The sequence below is a fragment of the Danio rerio genome, chromosome 20, assembly GCF_049306965.1.
Source record: "Danio rerio strain Tuebingen ecotype United States chromosome 20, GRCz12tu, whole genome shotgun sequence".
In the NCBI taxonomy this organism is placed as follows: domain Eukaryota; kingdom Metazoa; phylum Chordata; class Actinopteri; order Cypriniformes; family Danionidae; genus Danio; species Danio rerio.
In genome coordinates this window covers 15,200,056-15,221,896 of record NC_133195.1, presented here as the reverse complement: position 1 = coordinate 15,221,896, position 21,841 = coordinate 15,200,056, and the positions used below count along the sequence as shown (strand labels likewise).

The 21,841-nt window shown below is 38.3% G+C and overlaps 1 protein-coding gene across 1 annotated transcript in view; it reads right to left on the bottom strand.

The window, feature by feature from the left end:
* The window catches only part of rd3 (retinal degeneration 3, GUCY2D regulator), a 28,550-nt gene extending 14,349 nt beyond the window's left edge, over positions 1–14,201 (bottom strand). Inside the window, 2 exon segments of the mRNA NM_001080631.1 lie at positions 7,390–7,721; positions 14,056–14,201. Coding sequence (NP_001074100.1) covers positions 7,390–7,676 — 287 coding nt within the window. The 5' untranslated portion in view covers positions 7,677–7,721; positions 14,056–14,201.
* Positions 14,202–21,841: the final 7,640 nt, after the last annotated feature.

Here is a 21,841-nt window from a genome sequence, read left to right as displayed (position 1 = left end):
TTTCGCTGTGTCAGATTAATAGAGGGACTAAGCTGAAAAGAAAATGAATTAATGAATGAATGGCAATGTTGCTGTATTTGGTCTTGGCGGTATAGATCTGCTATACGCTGCTGCTGCTGCTGCTTTGATTGTAATGGTTGTGGACTGACGATGCTGAACACTGTAGTTGCGGATCTAAATGCAGCATTTATTAAGCAGAGTAGTCATAGAGACAATGATCGTAACAGGTGCAAAACAGTAACATAAGGGTTATGCAAAGTCATACTCAAGCAGGCAAAAGGTCAGACTATGCGGCTAGGGATCAATACACAGAAAAACCAGGCGAGGCTCGGAAGACGGAAGACCAGACAGGATTATACTCAGATATGAAAACATTACAATAGCATTAACAATATAACACTACAATATGCAGCCTCAAGGTGTGTGCTTGGAGAGTAGGGTTGCGGAGGGCCTGGAGCGCGGAACTGAAGTAGGCATCGGGTCTTCGGTTCAGCTGGCACAGGCTGGTCATACAACAACAGTGGGTCATGAGGCTCTAGTTTAGGAGACATTGGCAGTTCAGCTAACTCCAGTGGGTCATAAGGGTGTGAATCAGGGAGCACTGGCAGTACAGCTAACCCCAGTGCTTAAAGATGTTTGGGTTCAGGAGGCACTGGCAGTTTATTTAACTCCTGCGGGTCAGGAGGCTTTAGTTCAGGCGACACTGGCAGTTCATAAAACCTCAGTGGGTCAGGAGGCTTTGGTTCAGGAGGCACTAGCAGTTCATATGACCCTAGTGGGTCTGAGGTTCAGGAGGCACTGGCAGTTCATATAACCCCACTGGGTCTGGAGGCTTTGATTCAAGGGACACTGGCAATTCATTTAACCCCAGTAAGTCTGGAGGCTAGAGGACCCGACCAGATTTCTGCGGCGCGGGAATACATTTCCGAATAAATCGCGGGAGCCGTCGGTAACGGGTTTAATTTGGGACGGGAGCGGGCTGTCTAGCAATATTGCGGATATTGCTATGCGAATGAGAGAGAGAGAGGGAGAGAGAGAGAGCGAGCTTTGTCTGTGTGTGTGCTTAGTGCTTGTGTGTGTGTATGTTAGTGCGCGCGCGAATGAGAGAGAGAGAGCTTTCCCAGATAGCAAAATACACTCGGGCCAGTTCCGGCTAGATTCTTGCCTGCCTGAGACTTACCACTCAGCCCGGCTCCAGCTGCCGGACTCCGGATGCTTGTGGACTCACTGCCCGAGAGTAATGTGCGCTGCGGCCCGGAGCTGGCGCGACTCAGTATTTATATACCTTTATATAAAACCTTTTGGTATTACATTGGTACTTGATACATGGTATTACAAGCCTTTAAGTTGATATAACAGCAAACGCCTGTGTGTCTGCTTGGGGCTTGTATGTGTGTTAGTGCGTGCGCGCGCGTATGAGAGAGAGAGAGATTTGTCTGTGTGTGTGTGTGCTTGGTGCTGTGTGTGTGTGTGTTTATACAGACAGCTTGGCTGTCTGGACTGTATAGCTGGGGGATTTTCGATTTTGTTCTCCCCCGCTCTTTAGCGGGATCAGGCGCGGCGGCCAGAAAACGGGGCGGGTCGGGCAGCGGGGCAATAAATTCTTAATATAAGCGGGAGCGGTCGGGTTCGGGCTAAAACTTGGCGGGTGCGGGCGGGAGCGGGATTCAAAATTTAGTCCCGCGCAGATCTCTACTGGAGGCTTTGATTTAGGAGGCACTAGCAGTTCATATAACCCCAGTGGGTCAGGAGGCTTTGGTTCAGGGGACACTGTCAGTTCATTTAACCCAAGCAGGTCTGGAGGCTTTGGTTCAGGAGTCCCTGGCAGTTCATAAAACCCCAGTGGACCTGGAGGCTTTGATTCAGGAGGCAATGGCAGTTCAAATAACCCCAGTGGGTCTGGAGGCTGGTGTTTAGGGGACACTGGCAGTTTATTTAACCCCAGTGGGTCAGGAGGCTTTGGTTCAGGAGACACTGGGAGTTCATTTAACTCCAGCGGGTCTGGAGGCTTTGCTTCAGGAGTCCCTGGCAGTTCATAAAATCCCAGTGGACCTGGAGGCTTTGGTTCAGTAGACACTGGCAGTTCATGTAACCCCAGTGGGTCAGGAGGCTTTGATTCAGGGGACACTGGCAGTTCATTAAACCCCAGTGGGTCTGGAGGCTTTGATTCAGGAGGCACTTGCAGTTCATATAACCCCAGTGGGTTAGGAGGCTTTGGTTCAGGGGACACTGGCAGTTTATTTAACCCAAGCGGGTCTGAAGGCTTTGGTTCAGGAGGCCCTGGCAGTACATAAAACCCCAGTGGACCTGGAGGCTTTGATTCAGGAGGCACTGGCAGTTCAAATAACCCCAGTGGGTCAGGAGGCTGGTGTTTAAGGGACACTGGCAGTTCATTTAACCCCAGTGGGTCAGGAGGCTTTGGTTCAGGAGACACTGTTAGTTCATATAATCCCAGTGGGTCAGGCGGCTTAGGTTCAGGAGACACTGGCAGTTCATTTAACCCCAGCGGGTCTGGAGGCTTTGGTTCAGGGAAAACTGTCAGTTCATTTAACGCCAGTGGGTCAGGAGGCTTTGGTTCAGGAGGCCCTGGCAGTTCATAAAACCCCAGTGGTTCAGGAGGCTTTGGTTCAGGAGACACAGGCAGTTCATTTAATCTCAGCAGGTCAGGAGGCTTTGGTTCAGGAGGCACTGGCAGTTCATTGAACTCCAATGGGTCTGGAGGCTGTGGTTCAGGAGGCACTGGCAGTTCATATAACCCCAGTGGGTCAGGAGGCTTTGGTTCAGGGGACACTGTCAGTTCATTTAGCTTCAGCCAGTCTGGAGTCTTTGGTTGAGTCCCTGGCAGTTCATAAAACTCCAGTGGGTCAGGAGGTTTTGCTTCAGGGGACACTGGCAGTTCATAGAACTCCAGTGGGTCAGGAGGGTTTGGTTCAGAGGACACTGGCAGTTCATTTAACCCTAGTGGGTCAGGAGGCGTAGGTTCAGGAAACACTGGCAGTTCATTTAACCCCAGTGGGTAAGGAGGCTTTGGTTCAAGAGACACTGGAAATTCTGTTGGCAATGAAGTGCTAGCGATCATCTGGAGAACCTGTAGGTTGGTGGCAGCCATCTTGAGTGTTTTGTGTAATGGTGGCCATGCATTAGTGGGGAGAACAGTAAATCCCGGCATTAGCATGTTTAGCTAATCCCTACCCGCCACCCAAAAAACATTTTTTAGGTGTTTCCTCTTTCACTTTGCCAACAGTGAAGGAAGATGCATTAGAAACAGAAAGTGGAACAGCTGTATGTATAACATAATATATATATAACCCCCGTAGTAGATCTAAACACAGGTGGAGCTGGGGTGGAGGAGGGTCTCCAAAAAAACGCACCACAGCTCAACAGTGTAAAATGAAGCGGAGCATTTAAAATGATGAGGAGAAAGCTCATTGGCTGCCAAGGCGCAACCAATCTCCTGTACCATGTGGGTAATGTTAAATATAAACATATTACTCAAAACTATACTAAATAAATCCAATTAATGTAGAGAAGTAGCTAGAATGTAGAATAATCTAGAATGTAGCTAATTTGACTATTTCAAAATAACTTTTTTTGTTGTTTCACAGAAGCAGGACGACAACAGCACAACAACATAAGAGTGAATAACAGACGACAGAATTTACATTTTCATCTGAACTGCCTCTTTAAACCAAAGGTGTCTGCTGTCATCAAGGGACTGAACAAAACAACAAAAGAAAGCTGGTTGCTATGCTTGTTGCCACCTCAACAGAAAAGGCCGGCGTCATTTGGGGCTCATCTGAATCTGTCAGCTGTGTGTCCCCTGAGGCCTGTGTGTGATTTACAATTATCACTTCAGCAGGTCAGAGCTGCTTAGTTCACCTAGAAAAACACATAGCTGTGCGCTTCTTAGCAAAGACATCGCAAAGACGGCTTAGTAAACTAATTACCCAGATCACCCCGTCCTGAAACTGTACTGGTCAACAACAACATTTTGAGAGCAAAACAAGCTCATTTCTGGGGTTGGAAAGGTTACTTTTAACCTGTGTTTTACTACAGGTTACAAATATGGCAACACTTCAGCTTAGGTCACAATCAGTGGTGGAAAGAGTAATGAAAAATCATCCTCTAGTACCATTACTTGCCCAAAAATGTAGCACGAGTAAAAGTATCTGTTGTAAATATTACTCAAAGTATGAGTAAAAAGTAGCCCTTTTAAAAGTAATCAAAGGTAGTGAGTAGTGAGTATTACACTGTGAAAGATTGATGCATTTAGTTATTGTTTAAGACCATTTGAAGATTTCAGTCATCATACAGTAAACATCTTCCTTTTCTCAACAGTGACAAGCAGTCTAAACATTCTCTGGATCATTGTGCGTAAAGATTTTGGACATCTTTTTGGACACTTTGTCACCCATGTCTTAAGGTTGTTCAGTATAATGTGATTTGACTGGACATGAATGACTGAACAGTTTTTTTTTTTACTCAGCCAATCCCAATAGACAATAAAAAAAGAAAGTAGTGACAGCAGGTTGAAGGAAAATAGTGTAGTGTAGAGTAAAAGTACAGTTACTGCACTAAAAATGTACTCAAGTGTAAGTAAAAGTACACATCTTTCAATTACAATTCCTGAGAAGAACTACTCAGTTACAGTAATTTGAGTATTTGTTACTTTCCACCACTGGTCACAATTCACAATTTAACAAACCATTAACTAACAACACTAGCTTAATAAACTACTAATTAGCTGTTAATAGTTGGTAAGGTAAAAGTTGGGTTTAGGTTTTGGGTAGGATTAGGGATGCAAAATATTTTACCATATAAATACTTTATAACTACCAATAAACTACTTATGACAAATTTTTTACACACTTTATAACTACTATTGAACCGTTAATAAGCCAGTAGTAAATAGCATGATTTGTGACCTAAATTGTTATCCCCAAAAAGAAGATTATTTGATAAATATTTTGTTAGATTACTCAAGTTTAGTAACTTAATCTAAACACTGTGGAATACTAATAAAATAAGTATGGGTTCTCTGAAGAGAACTTACACCAACATTATAAAGAGATCACCCAAATGTAAAAAATTCCCTACCATTTATCCAAGTGGTTCTAAACATTTCTGAATGTTTTTCTTATGTTTATTACAAAACAAGATATTTAGAAAAAATGTTAGCTATACCCAGCAGGCACCTTGATGTAAAAACAACATCAAAAATGTGAATTTGATGTCAATCCCTGGCATCATTATAACTACTACTACGATCTACTATAATATTGGCATCAAAACAACACCTCGAGAATTGATTACTGTGCATGTTTTTAGTTGTGCTGCAAAACTGTGCAGTGGTAAATGCAACCCAGGCTCATTGTGGATACATACCCAGGTTTACATTTCTGAGGAAATCAAAATATGTAAGCGGAGGTACTTCTGCTCACAGTTTTTTTTTTCTTTGTTTTTTTTTTTTTGCAAATCTCCCAGAGGCCTGTAAATGCTGATCACAAATTCCTCTTGCGCATTCTCTTCTCGCATAAATCCACCAGAGGGCACAATATACGCTTCAGCCAGGTAGAGCTGAAGATCTTTGCCTGAACCCGACGGGACCTGACGGGTATGGGTGGGTTGGGGCTTATTTTCTATCATTTTAGACAGGGTTGGGTCCCGCCAGACATGGTTAGCGCAGTAAATGAACAGTCATGTGATGCATTCCGATTAGTGTGAGAAAGTAATCAAATCGTTTGTTTCAACATTAACATCTATCCCTGCAAAGGTAAAACAAATTATGACGGAGAAGTCAAACAGAGTGGAGTTTGACTGTGGTTAGGCCAGCTGCTAGTTCAAAAAGAACGATCATTCTAGCTGCCAAGGTAATTCAGCGGTCACTCATACACAGCATATTATTGTAGAGCACTCAACAGCAATGCACAGCAAGCTAACAGGGAAGACGACAAGGTCACTTGCTACATTAAAACTGCTATCATGGAAAATTAAATGGATGTTCTTGGCTGGTAGAAGATGAAAAAACAATCCTACACAAAACTTGCAAAATTAGCCAGATCAGAACAATGCATCTTGGCCTGTAGCAGCAGCAGTTAAAAGGTGTTCAGTGCTGTTGGAAACAAGACTGCGCTAAAGCCATTTACAGTGGATTCAATACTGTTCCTCCAAAAAACACTTGTGAGTAAAGGGTTTTTAAATGATAAATAAATATTAATTAAACCATAAATGCATAATGTAGACCAGGGGTCACCAATCTCTGTCCTGGAGGGCCGGTGTTCCTGCAGGTTTTTGCTACAACATGCCTCAACACACCTGCCTGGATGTTTCAAGTATACCTAGTAAGAGCTTGATTAGCTTGTTCAGGTGTGTTTGATTAGGGTTGGAGCTAAAATCTCCAGGAACAAGTTTGGTGACCCCTGATGTAGACAGAGTATACAGGCTAATGTTGGCATTAGGGTATTCTTTTAATATTCAGCTTCACCGTCGTCTTAAGGCCAGATTGTGAAGAGAAGTGGTAAAACAAATCCCACAGAGCCTTTATCTTGATTTCGTTATTCCCAAATACCAGTCATAATTTAAAATTTATTTAATTTAATTTTTTAAGTAAGACTTCTTTTCATTGGTGTGTTGGCCAATATAAAGGCTAAGTGTATGTACTGTACCTAGGCCTGTTTAGAGTGCTGAGATGTTACGATGTTAGAGAGGACTTATTTTATTTCTTTGTTCTAACTTTCAAGAGGCCTATAGCCTATGTTTATTATGAATAAATTGTTAAAACACATGAAAATGATCATACTTGAAAAAAGGCAAAAGAGCTGTGTGCATGTGCACATTTGAATAAGTTGAATAATATACGGTTTTCTCTAGAGAAGTAGTTACTCCACCCAGAGCATCATTATGGGTGTTTTACATTATAACTAATGGGTTCAAATGATGGATCTGTGACAGAGAAACTATGGTTTTGGGAAACACTCCTCACTACATTGTTCTTTTCCCAAACGATGCATTGTACTATGATAGTTCAGTCCAGCTTAGCTCTGGCTACATAATTCTCAATTTCCAGAAATGTAGACAGGGGTTCGTATAAACAATGAGACTGTGTTTTGACATCAAGGTAGTTTACATGCATTGTATGAAAACAAATCCAGTGTAAATTTCAATCAAATTAAAATTTTGTTATATTCTAATATTCCTGGTGTTGTTAATTTATATCACTTTGAGGACATATTTGATGTCAATTTTAACATCAAGAATCCCAAGAATAATTATAATTTCACGACAACCCAATTAAAATTTAACTGATGCAGTTACTCCTATTTTGTTCTTCAAAGAGACGCTAAAGTTGCACGTCTACTGTAACTCCCCATCCCTGGATTGTAGCCTGACCTCTGTATGACGGATCCACAGTGCGATGGAGGCACTTTGCTGCACAGGTCCTCCAGGCCAAGTCTCTCTCCTGGGCTGATGTCGTAGGAGCTGCGCGGGGTGTTCATGAGCCAGCTATAGTCCACACCGCTCTTCAGCCTCCGGTACTCATTGTCCCGCTCCCGCTGAAGCCTCTCGGCCTCTTTTATTTGCCAGCTCAGCTCCAGCATCAGTGTGTCGGAGACCACTTCAGACGGCTCACGTCTGCCGCTCCGATAGTATGGCTCGTTCCAGCTGAACCACGACATGCTGCTCTCACTAGCCTGTTTCAGCTTGCTTTTACCTGTGGAGACCTGTACAGAAAAAAAAATCAAAGCATCATTATTTTGTAGAATGAGATTCAGCATATTCATTGCACGCATATTTTGTGTGACTAACAGACATTCAAACATAGACATTTTGGCTAATTAAGGCTACATTACACAAGTCAAAGGAATTGTCTGTAGACCCCCAAGACAGGATTGTCTTGAGACACAAGGCTGGGGAAGGTTACAGAAAAATTTCTGCTGTTCTGAAGTTCCAATCTAAGAGCACAGTGGTCTCCATCATCCGTAAGTGGAAGATGTTTGCAACCACCACAACACTTCCTAGAGCTGGCTGGCTAAGCTAAGTGATCGGGGGAGAAGGGCCTTAGTCTGGAAGGTGACTAATAACTCGTTGGTCACTCTGTCTAAGCTCCAGAATTCTACTGTGGAGAAGGGAGAACTTTACAGAAGGACAACCATCTGTGCAGCAATCCACCAATCAGGCCTTTATGGTAGAGTGACGGAAGCCACTCACCTTCTGGAATTTTCCAAAAGGCATCTGAAGGACTCTCAGACCATAAGGAATAAAATTCTCTAGTCTGAATTCTCACCGCGCATTACCAGGCTAATATCTTCCTTACAGTGAAGCATAATGGTGGCAGCATCATGCTGTGGGGATGCTATTCATTAGCAGGAACTGAAAGACTAGTCAGGATAGAGGGAAAGATTCCTCTAGAGAAGGTTCTCTCAGACTCGTCACCATCCTGAATGTGGCAGGAAAGTGTAGTGTATTGTGCAAACTGTAGGAGCTTGAGAGAGGAGTCTTTAGAGGTGCAGTCATTGGTGTAGAGGTAGAAGAGCAGTGGGGAGGGAACATTTCCCTGGTGGGCAGCAGTGCTGATTGTACAGGTGCTGAATGAAAATTTTCCCAGCTTTACCAGCTACTGCCTGTCTGTCAGGAAGCTGGGGATCAGACAAAGGTGGACATGGAGATCTGAAGCAATTTGGGCAGGAGGAGGATTGGGATGATAGTGTTAAATGCTTTAAAGGCTAAAGTCAAAGACAAAATCCTCACATATTGTAGGTCTTTAGTCTGTATAGGTCAAGGATGGGCTAACTTGATCCTGGAGGGCTGTCCAGCAGAGTTTTGCTCCAACACTAAACAAACACAGCTGAACAATCTAATCAGTGTTTTTAAGATCACTAGAAAGCAACAAGCAGGTGTGTTTAATAAGAGCAAAATTATGCAGCCCGCCCTCCAGGATCAAGTTTACCCGTCCCTGGGCTAGGTGTTGCAGAACATAATGCAGACCCATGTTGACTTTATCATCCACAGATATGTTTGCTCTGAGGGTCCAGAGAATCCAGTAAGGGTCCAGTCATGTCCTTCTGGTAGGTTTTTCAAATAACATTAGAGCCACAGGTCTGTGGTCATTTAGTTCTGTAGTTTTGGCTTTCTTTGGGATGGGGAAGATGGTGGAGCATTTGAAGCATGAAGACACTTTGCACAGGAAAAGTAATCTGTTGAAGAGCACGGTGAAGATGTGGGCCAGTTGGACAGCACACGATTTTAGACAGGCTGGTGTAATAAATACACCAACACCTATAGATGGAGTCAGAATTATTAGCCCTCCTTTGAATTTTGTTTTCTTTTTCAAATATTTCCCAAATGCTGTTTAATAGAGCAAGGACATTTTCACAGTATTCCTGATAATATTTTTCTTCTAGAGAAAGTGTTATTTGTTTAATTTTGGTTTTAAAACCATTTTAAGGTCAAACCTATTGTCCTTTAAACTATATATATATATATATATATATATATATATATATATATATATATATATATATATATATATATATATTTGATAGTCTACAAAACAATATATACATGACTTATACATGACTTGCCTAATTACCCTAATCAGCCTAGTTGACCTATTTACCCTAGTTAAGCCTTTAAATGTCACTTTAAGCTGTGTAGAAGCATCTTGAAAAACATCTTGTAAAATATTATTTACTGTCATCATGGCAAAGATAAAATAAATCAGTTATTAGAAATTAGTTATTAAAACTATTAGGTTTAGAAATGTGTTGAAAAAAATCTTCTCTCCGTTAAACAGAAATTGGGGGAAACAATAAACCGGGCTAATAATTCAGGGGGTCTGATAATTCTGACTTTAACTGTAATTAACATCTAAAAATTGTCTCTTTGTAATACACAAAGAAAAACAGCACCAACACCACATGGTAATGAGAAAGTTGCATGATGAACCAAAGCTCTTTTCTTTAAGCAGAGAAACATACTAATTAAAACACTATTATGGTAGCACACATGACACTATAGTAATGCATTAAAATAATTATTACCTTTAGATGTAACATAAAACTCTAATGTACTTCACTGATGAGAGTGAAATTAAAAGAATCATAGTAATGTCAAACAAAAGTAAATCAATAAACTGAAGGGAATTCTGGGAAAGGCAATTTACGGTTATTCATCATACAAAGAAACTTACTGTGAACCATCTAACTTTTACTGTAGCATTTATACTGATAACATCATGGCCATGATTTTACAGCATCAGATCTAAGTTAATCTCAAAGGTAAACTATTTTGATCTCAAAAATGTGTTTTCACTAAAAGGTGAGGTGTTTACATCGGTTTAATCCTAAAATCAGAGGGAAATAATGCGTGAATAACAATAATGTAAAAACAGTTTCCCTCAAATTTGATTGGTTGAATAAAACGTGTTTGCAGAATCCACAAATATATTTCAGTTGGTAAAAATCACAACACAAAAAAGATGTACAAGAGATGATGATGTGTTTTATAAGAACTTATGGCTTTTACTTTAGTTTTGAGAATGGTGGTAAAGTGTACTGCGATTGGTTTATTTCTCATTTTCAACATCAGGTCTTTATTTGGTCTGAATGTTCCCAAGCTTAAACCTACCAAGCAGCACATATGCTCTTTAACACCTGACAGACACAGATCACAGCACTGAGCTCTCGGCTCATTTCCACAACAGAACCTGCTCTGGTGTCAATTTTTGAAGGACGCTGATCCAGAGATTAGCCAGACATCTGGTGGTGACCAAACACAAGACATGCTGTCATCTGATAAAAATAGGACACTCTTTGAAACTCCAACTTTCCATATCACTTTAATGCTTTTTTGATAATAAAAATAAGTTAGGAACCATTAGCACATTAGCATCTTGTTTTTAAAAACATTGAACATTTATCAATGTAAAGCTTGACTCTTTCATGTACTAGTATGGACGAAAAATGAAAAACGGTTCTATTCATTTGATTTTTTTTTCTGAGTGCAATGCTAATATAGCTAATGAAGCTATATCGATTCAGTGATTTATAATATGTTAAGCTAAAAGTGCTCCTGCCAGACCAGAGAAATGGCTGAATGGATTCAAAATAGTTAAACTAAACTGTTTAACTCTAAAGGGGACTTCAAAAAAGTGGAATGTTTCTTTAACTTCAAATACTAACAGTTGTTAATATTACCATCTCTCATTGTAAAACTTGAAATGATACAGGGAAAACTTGCTAATAAATGTCAATGTTCCAGCACCAAAAATTGCTGTTGATGAATATGTATTAAACACTGCAATGCAATTTACAGGTGTTATGATGCATATGTAATCTGATGAGCAGAACTGCTCACAATATGATACATAGTAAGGGCCCTGCAACACTGCGGACAAGAGAACATTGACAACAATTGAAAAAAGCAAACACTTCAGTGGACATTCTTAAATGATCCACAACAACTGCATCTCATTTATAACAATCATTTAAAAAAATAACACTTACACCAAACATCTTTCTAAATTTGTAATGAGAAAAATGGTTTAGAAATAGCATGTCAACAAAACAAAAGCACATCTCAAGAAAAGTTTTTTTTTTTTTCAGTTTCCCGCCAAAACATAAGCTAACTGGTTTAACATAAGAAAGCAAATGTGAACAACTCCCAAATTTGAGTTGCTGTTATTTACATTAAAAACATTAAAATAATCTTAGTTTTAAAAATGTTACTGTTATTGCATGCAATATTAATGGTAATTCTTTTTGTTAGTATTAATATTTAAACATTAAACAAACCAATAAAAATACTACTGAACTGTAAATTATTTCACACAATTATTCAAATCATTTCCCAGTGATGGGTTGCAGCTGGAAGGGCATCCTCTGTATTAAACATATGCTGGATAAGTTGTCGGTTCATTCTGCTGTGGTGACCCCTGATACATAAAGGGACTAAGCCAAAAAGAAAATAAATGAATGAATTAATGAATGAATATTTTAATCATTTTAATATAAAAATATATATAATATTGGCAGCACTATGGCACCGGATGCTTCGGTTTTCTACACAGCCCAAAGACATGCACTATAGGTGAATTGTGCAAGCTAAATTGTCTGTAATGTATGTGTTTGAATGGGAGCGTGTGGATGTTAAAACATATGCTGGATAAGTTGATAGTTCATTCCGCTGTGGTGACCCTAGATTAATAAAATGAATAAGCCAAAAAGAATATGAATGAATGAATGAATGAACAACAGATTTTATTCAATTTTAATGACATACAATGTCATAGTTTTGGCGATCTTAAAGGAATAGGGCACACATCCTTTCTTACTTGATATTTGTCCAACTTGACCAGCTTCCACTGAGCGATTCTGTGCCAAAACACAGACGCACAGCTTAAGACATCCAAAAAAGTTTACAAACCCAAATAAAAATGTATGTTTAAAGGATAGCCACTATTTTTCAGTTGCATTAACCCACTACTTACTTTTTAAAAAAAAATACTTATTCATTCATTCTCCAGCTTAGTCCCTTTATTCATCAGGGGTCAACTTATCCAGCATATGGTTTACATAGCAGATGCCCTTTCAGCTGCAACCCAATACTGGGGAAACATCCATACACACTCATTCACACACATACACTACAGCCAATTTAGTTTATTTAATTCAGTGGGGGAAACGGGAGCACCCAGAGGAAACCCACGCACACGAGAAGAACATGCAAACTCCACACAGAAATGCCAACTGACCCAGAAGGGACTCGAACCAGCAATCTTCCTGCTATGAGGCGACAGTGCTAACCACTGAACCAGCATGTCGCCTTCATCCAAACATTGGTCGTATTTTCACAAATAACGAATGTGTAGTATTAAAGATATAGTATTTTCTTGTAATAAATGAACATTCTGTCATCCATTACTCAGAAAAGAAGATATTTCGGGGTTATGCATGTACGTACTCACAGCAGAAAACTAAATTATTAGCCCTACTGTGAAATTTGTGTTATTATTCAAACACTTTTCAAATCTGGTTATATTTTTTCTTCAGTAGGAAGTCTTATTTCTTTTAATATCTTTTCATTTAAAAACCGCTGAGGTCAATACTAGCCCAATTAAGTTTTTTTTTTTTTTTTTTTTTTCGATTGGCTACAGAACCAAACACAGTGTTGTGTCCAATGACTTGTGTAATAAATCTAGTTACGTCTTTTTAGCTAGTTAAATATGACATACTGTCATCATGGTAAAGACCAAAATGTGTCATTAGAAATTAGTTATTAATCTCTTATGTGTAAAATACATTTTAAAAATGTTCTCTCTGAAAAATATTTGAAAAAGATTTAAAGTTTTTGTCTTTAACTGTACAATGGTAATAGTTTTGTATCACACAGAAGAACATAACCAAGCCGGCACCTTGATATCAAAACGCCTTAAAAAATTAAGTAAAAAATACATAAAAAATGCAAATCGATTTAATGTAAATTGACTACCTTGGTAATCAAAATGACATCTAACATTGGCGTCAAAACCATGTCAAAAATAAAATACAGAACAGTGGTTATTGATGTGTTGTTTGTTGCCAATGTTAGATGTCAATTTGATTTCTTTTTGACATCAGGATATTCAATTGTAAATCCTACAGATTCAGAACAAAAAGAGATTGAGTCAAATTTAACAAAATTTTTAATTATGGATGAACCATCCCTTTAAATTCTCATTGAGTAATAAAAACACATCATCCATATAAACTCTGAATCCAAATGAAAGTGTCAATCGTCCAGAATTTTCAAGAATACCAAAGCTTTGACCAAATTCACCATTTTTTAAATACACTCATCACAATGCCTTAAAAAACAATCCACTGCTCAACATTTACCTCTTCTAAACTACCAACAATACACATGATTGATCTCCATAAACATCACTGTAAATGCCAAATTGTAAATCTCTATACTGAATTCTTATGTGTTTTTCCTCCTCTGTCCATCCACCCACCCACCCACTCCTCCCCCGTTCTCTTCTCATCTGCTGTTCGTTCAGCTCTCGGTAGTGCTTACCTTCAAAAGTGCTCCAGTGCTGTAGCTGCTGTTGTGGATGTGCGCTGGCCCAGGTCACATCTCCTCTTTGAGGTTGCTCTGAAGTGCCTATGTGTTTTCCGTTGCTATAGGGATGCTTCTCAAGCCTCTTGTGGCACATGCATGATGAGCTGAAAGCAGACGGGACGGGCGGAGGAAGGGTCATAAACAGATTACCAGTGCGTGTATGTGTGAGTGTGTGTGGGCTAGCAGGTCATGTGACTGATGCCGGTTATCTGGTGAAAGATTAACGTCAAGCCCTCCTTATTCAATATTTTCTTCATTAAAATAAGCATTTACAGGAACCCAGCCTCCTTTTAAATGAGCTCTTGTTAATTATTTAGGAGGTTTCATGGATCTGGAATCAGTCACACATTGAAAGGTGCCATATAGTGCATTGATTCAATATGGTAAATTGTTCACTAATATCTACTTAATTATTTTGCGTTATAGAAAAGTGTTAGTTTTACAAAGAAATAGTTTGATATGATCGTTTAAAAACACAGCAATCAACCCTAGAGTGAAATGCTTGTTTTTGACCATATTTGGCATGGTCATAAATATTCTCTGACTGTTCACAGCTAGTTTCAGTGTCTGCTTTCTTACTCACACACCTATACGAAGTGTAATGTGTATGAACACATCTAAAATAATCAGATTAAAGTTGTCAAAAAATATTAACAATAACTACTGATTTAAATTACTAAGCAGATGCCTTGTAGAAGTGTTGAAGAGGTTTATTTTAGCTAGAAGGACTGAGTGAGATATCTTTAAGACAGCAGAGTAACCAAGTTGGCTCTTTAGTTGTGTTGGGGATGAAATATAATCTAAATTAAGAGTATACTCGACAAAAGGGACTGACAGAGATGTATTTAAAGTTGTATTTCAAGCTATATTGTTTATGAAAACACATGCAAGGATTAATATCAACCATAAACATAAATGACGTTAACGTAAACAGACAACATTTTATAAAGTTTTTTTAGCATCAAGAAAATTCACAGTAGAAGTGTCACGATCACACACAAAAGACGTGGAACCCAAATGCAAGTGAAACAGTCTTTAATGATGGTCACACAAAACAGATAGTAGATGAGTGGCTGGAAGAACAATAGATCCGTGTAGAAGGACAGTCAAGAGACAGCGCTGATTAAATGTTCATGATAAACATCAACAGAGAGGATCAAACATACATCTTCGATGTAAACAGGAAGCATCCAGTAGCTGCGCAAGGATATCAACCAGCCCACTCCCCACCAGCAAAAACCAACGAGGAGAGCCTGACAGGAGCACAGAAGACCGTGAACATACAACGAACTGACAACGTGAAACAGGAACGCTGAACATTTATAGAAGCAGAAATGCGCTGTACCTGGGGCGCTGATTATCAGCTGATTGGTGCTAGGCAACGGTCAGGTGACGGGGATCATGTGACCGCTCAGCTGATGACACGAAACAACAACACTGACAGGCACGCGACTCCCACACAAACACAGAGACAAATGCACACACGCTAGCACTGCAAACACATGATCGCTACATAACATGAACTGTCACACAACGCAGACACATCAAAAGAGAGCAGATAGATTTACAACCGTGACAAGGAGCTGAGTGATATGACAAGATGCATAAACGTGCATTTAACAGTTACATGACAGTCTACGGTGACAGCTCTCATGCACGCTCGTTATAATCAGTATGAATATTCCAATCAAACTAAATACAATCTTACATCAACAACATATGGCAAGCAATGCGTGGATAATAACAAATAATCATAATAGATTACTAACAAACGTTATGGTTACACAAATTGTAAAATGCGCGGGTACTTTAAGGGACGGGGCTGCAGTTTTGTGTGTGTGTGACGTGGAGAGGGAGAGACAGAAAAGAGGAGCGTTTTTTTCGCAAAAAGACTATTTTCATTGATGTTACTTCTTTGGTGACTGATTTTGTCCTACCACACGGAGAGTAATAAATAATTTGGACTAAGTTACATGTGTCCTAGTTCATTTACCAGCTGCAACGAAAAGAGAAGGGAGTTAACCCCGAAACTAATATTATTAAGCCCTGGAGTAATAAGTGAATCTCCCCTGCTATCTCTAACACAACAAAGAGGCAGAGCAGGAAAGGTTTACACTAGTAATATTTTTCCTGAGGCGATTTAAAGTTAAATACACAATGAAACTTAATCAAACATATCTACAATGATGAGGAACATGGTTACTGAGTTATTAAGGCACAGCAATACCACATGAAGAAAGGACGGACTTTAAAGGAATAAACAATGTGAGGAGAGATCCATTATAGTGCACTGGGCAAGTCTAAGCATGTTCCCCCCACGCCTGCGCGAGGCAGGCAAGTCTGTACAATTACGTAATTTATCGGCTTAAAGATATCGGTCTAATTTAGACATTGGATCAATAAAGATAATCTTAAAAATATCTTTTATCGGCCGATAACAATATGACCGCCGATATATAGTGCATCCCTAGTTTACATGAAACATATTTCATCCTTTTGCCATCTTTGATCTACTATATGGGTAATTCATAATTTGTACATTGACATATCATAATATATTAATATCATATATTTATATATTTACTGTATACAACTTTTTAAATTGATTAATATCCTGACATTGTTTGAGAATCTGTTTTCTTAGTTTTCTGTTTCTTAGTTTTACACCACATACGGTACTGACATGCAAATTTTATTTTATTTTTTTTAAGTTGTCCTTGCTTTCAACCTCCTAAGAATTTGTTCTTCTCTCAAATTATCCCCCCCCCCCCCCCTCCCTTCTTCAAAATACTTTTGTATGCATTTTGGAAGTATTCCTAGCTTTAAAAATAAATTGTGCTGTTTTAAATTTAACCAAATCTTTAAACTTAAGTAACTTTAATTTAAAAAGGGATTTGTATGCTCCATCATTCTAATTACTTTTTTCTGCATTACACATATCCTATACATAAGGATAGTAAGTTAGATTCATATGTATTCCCCCAAATTTCAACACAATAACTCATATATGGCAACATAAGTGTGTTATACAATACATACATTGATTTATTATTATTATCCTCAATAATTTCTGTTAATGCCAGAGATATTGATACATTTTGCCTGATAAATTGCCACTCAGCTAAAAGGTTGTGCATTTCTATTAAATTATTAAGCCTTTCAACAAAGTATGTGTTTTGTTCCATTGCCCTGATTTACACTGAGATGTTATGTGATATAAACAAGAACAAGGAAACTTTGGTGTTTGAGACTTACGATATGTCATTTCCATGTACTGAACTGATATTATTCTGCTATGCCTATAGGTATATCCAGATTTTCATTATGGCACTTTTAAACTGCAGTTTTTATAACTGGTGATTCAGCTGAAGGCTCAGATCTAATGCATGCGGGGAGATCTGACCTGTTATAAAAACCTGTTATAGAAATCACAAATCTGCTTATTTCTTAAGCGGCTTATGAAAAATGTGTCAAGCTGTATTTTTTTATTATTTTCACTTGATAGGTTAACTTTTCGGCTGCAAGGTGGCACAATGGTTAGCACAATCACCTCACAGCAAGAAGGTCGCTGGTTCGAGTCTCAGATGGGTCAGTTTGCATTTCTGTGTGGAGTTTGCATGTTCTCCCCGTGTTGGTGTGAGTTTCCTCCGGGTGCTCCAGTTTAACCCACAAGTCCAAAGACATACAGTATAGGTGAATTGGGCAAGCTAAATTGTCCGTAGTGTATGTGTGTGAATAAGTGTGTATTGATGTTTTCCCAGTGATGGGTTGCAGCTGGAAGGGTATCCAATGTGTAAAACATCTGCTGGATAAGTTGGGGATTCATTCCACTGTGGCTACCCCAGTTTAATAAAGGGACTAAGTCAAAAAGAAAATGAATGAATGAATGTTAACTTTTCATAATTTTATAATTTCTGAATAAAAGTAATGGTTGACATCAAAAGAAACAAACAATTAAATAAATGAGGGTCATTTAACAAAATCAGTGTCATTATAAGAATCAAACATTAATTGCTAACAACAAATAAATATACAATTTAAAAACAATATGATGTTTTGGCCTGCTTATCACTTTTTGTTTGTTTGTTTGTTTGTTTGTTTGTTTGTTTGTTTGTTTGCTTGTTTGCTTGCTTGCTTGCTTTTTCAGTACTTTTAATTTGCTAATTATTTAAGAAAGTGCTTGTATAACATTTAAACGGCTTTTATAAAAGCCTACCTGTTTGAGAACGGTCCAAAAAGCCTGAGATTTAATGCAAGAAAATTTTACCTGTATTAAAGAAACAGCACAATTTAGCTTATTTCATCAGTGTCTTGTAAATTTTTACATTTCAATATTCATTACTTCATTCTAGATTAAAAAAAAAAAAACAGGCTAACTAAACAATTAAAAAATAATAATAATAGTAATTACAGTAGTGTAGAAATGTGTCTCATCAGTCCTGTAACTATTCATAAAAATTGTAAATATTATATTTGATAAGGCCTTACAGTGATATTCATTGTAGCTTTGCCTGTATTACCTTTTAAACAAAGACCTTTTTTTTTAATGTTACTTTTAATAATGTCATCATCACCCTCCAAAATCATTGGACATATGAATGACAAATTTCAGATTTTTTTTTTTTATTGAAACTGCTAAAATATTTGAAAACTATTATAGTTCTAATTTAAACTACATTGTAATGCTTGTGTTTGCCATGGGGCAGAAAATTAGTTAGGCTATATTAGGCGTTTTTTTTTTTTTTTTTTTTTTTACATTTTAATGTTAAGAAAATATATATTAAACTTTTTGGTTGTTATTATTAGTATTAGTTGAAAACGTAAAATTTTATGGAATTATACATACAAATATTGTAAATAAATAAATTATTATTATAAAATTAAAAACCTTTCCCGAATGTTTAGTATGGTTGCTTTTATTCCTGATTATTAGTGGTCATCATCAACATACTGCAGGTTGGCATTTGCACTGATTTTTGTTTCCTATTGGCACAGACATGTTGTGAATGACCTAGCAGCTCGGCGGTGGACTGGAGGACAGCAGATGGAAAGGTTTTAGTCTGAACAGATGTCTGAGCTTAGCAGTAAAACCATGACATACATGTGGCCGGTTGCTTAGTTCGGCCCCTTAATGACTCAGACAGGCCCACACAGCATGCCGAGGGTCTTTTATAAATAACTCAACACACTGTAAATAACTCATCAAACTGTTAAACTTAAAAACAATGATCACTGACTGATTGACTTTCACACCGAGCACAATAATTATAGATATCAGCATAATTGAGTACACCCCATTTAGAAAATGAATATTTTTATCCATTTCTCATTGAGGAAAAGTCTTTTGGTGCATTTAAACAAAACAGATTTATTAAACTGATGTATTTACTAAAATAGTATTTTAGTCACCAAACATGTGTAGAAATTGAAAGATAATACAATTACATTCAAGCAAAATATTACAAAAACAATTTCAACCTACAACATTTCAACTAGATTTTTTTGCTTCTCTTGATTTTTCCTCTATTTTAAATTCTGTATTTAATATTTTTCTATAACATATAATTGTGGGTGTACTAGTTTTTGGATCGTTATTGAAGGTTATTATGTTAGATAAGCTCCAGATTAAGCCTCAATACTGTCTAATCTAACGTATATGCATAAACATAATATTGTATAACTCCATATTAAAGTGTGAATTTTAAAGATAGATTTGTGAGGGGGCGAGGCAGTGGCGCAGTAGGTAGTGCTGTTGCCTCACAGCAAGAAGGTCACTGGTTTGAACCTCGGCTCAGCTGGCATTTCTGTGTGGAGTTTGCATGCTCTCCCTGCCTTTGCGTGGGTTTCCTCCGGGTGCTCCGGTTTCCCCCACAGTCCAAAGGCATGTGGTACAGGTGAATTGGGTAGGCTAAATTGTCCGTTGTGTGTTAATGTGTATGTGGATTATCCACTGCGTAAAAACTTGCTGGATAAGTTGGCGGTTCATTCCGCTGTGGTGACCCTGAATTAATAAAGGGACTAAGCCGACAAGAAAATGAATGAATTAATGGATTTGTGAGAAGTGTACTTGTATATGCTGAGCACTGTATATAAATATATTTGCATTCACACTGATGAAAAATAAAACTGTTTATTTTTAGTTAAACGACAATAACTTTAGCACTTTAAATTTTTTTTACTTAGAAATTATCCTAAATAAATTTTTGAACAAGTCAGCAGCCAGTGTTCAAAACTAGCTTCTTACTGCAATTTGAATGGTATGGTTTTGAAGGGTACTATGGGCTTCTTCGTCTGTCATATGCAGCCTCACAAACTCCTCAAAACTTGTAATTGTGTTCTTGGAGCTCCATATGATCACAGCTGAACTACTAGACACCTGGAATGATTTGACAGGATTGTAATGTTTTCCTGGAGGCCCGCAGTCCTGCAGAGTTTACTTTTATCCCTGCTTCAGGTTCAACAGGGCTAAAGGACTCAATTAGTTGATCAGGTGTGATTAATTAGGGTTAAAGCTAATCTTTGCAGAGCCTGGCCCTCCAGGAACTGCGATTGACACCTGTGCGTTAAGGTATTCAGACAGAATCTTCAAAATTAAGCTATGGAGATTTTCGTAAAGAAAATGGTGTGTTTACATTTACATAAAAAATGTATTTAACATATGGGGTGGCATATTTTGAGTTTTGTCATTGTAATGTAATGTAATGTGTATTTATAAAGTGCATTTATTGTGTATGGCCATACAACCAAAGCGCTTCACAATCATGAGCGGGGTCTCTCCACACCACCACCAGTGTGCAGCATCCACCTGGCTAACATTATTAGGCAATTTTGATTGATCCTTGTGCTGATTTCTTTTGTTACGACCTCAAAAATGTCTAGGGCTGAAGTCGAACATAAAAATTATAGAGAAAATAAATAAACAGTAGCAGGTTTGATTTTTAAATGACCTTTAAGGTTCTTTTATTGTGAGAAGGTGGAAAAGGTTTGTATTTACAATAAACAAAATAAATGAGCGCAAACAAAAAGCTTCAGGGCTGAGCAAGGCCAAAATAACAAACAAAACATTTACTAACTCCACTCCGAAGATAACTTACCTACTGAATCAAAAATAAATGAAGAAAATAAATTACAAACACTACCCTTACTCCTTAACTAAACGAAAAAACAGGAGAAAATCAGTGTCAAAGTAAATGGCACTCAGCCCCTACGGCGCTCAGCTCACAGGTTTATCTAACGGTATTTGACAATCACAAAAATTGGAGGGGAGAGGAAAAAGGGAGAGAACACCTTAATGTTCACAATTCATAAACAACCAGTAGCACTATGATATGTTTCACACGAACGCCACACTCTTAGAAAACTCTCCGTCTCTCCCCCCAGCGATCTGACTCCGTCGGTTCCTTTTCAAAAGATGCTGACTTCTCCCAGCACCAACCACAGCGCACGCACGCAGCACGTCCAATTAGGGCGGGGTAACCTGGAAACAGGAACGGGACAGGACGAGAGAGGGAAAAAGAGAGACACACCCACACAGCAGCACAGAAACAACCCAATACGCTCTTGCGTAACACTTTGTACAAACATGGCAACCCTGTTTAGGCCTACACATGCATGAGATCTAAAAACAGATAATAAACCACATGTTAACTGGGTTTATCTTGCTTTATGTTTTACACTCTCGATAATTTACTGGATAATCATAAATTCCATTCATACACTTATTCTGGATCTCAAACCTACA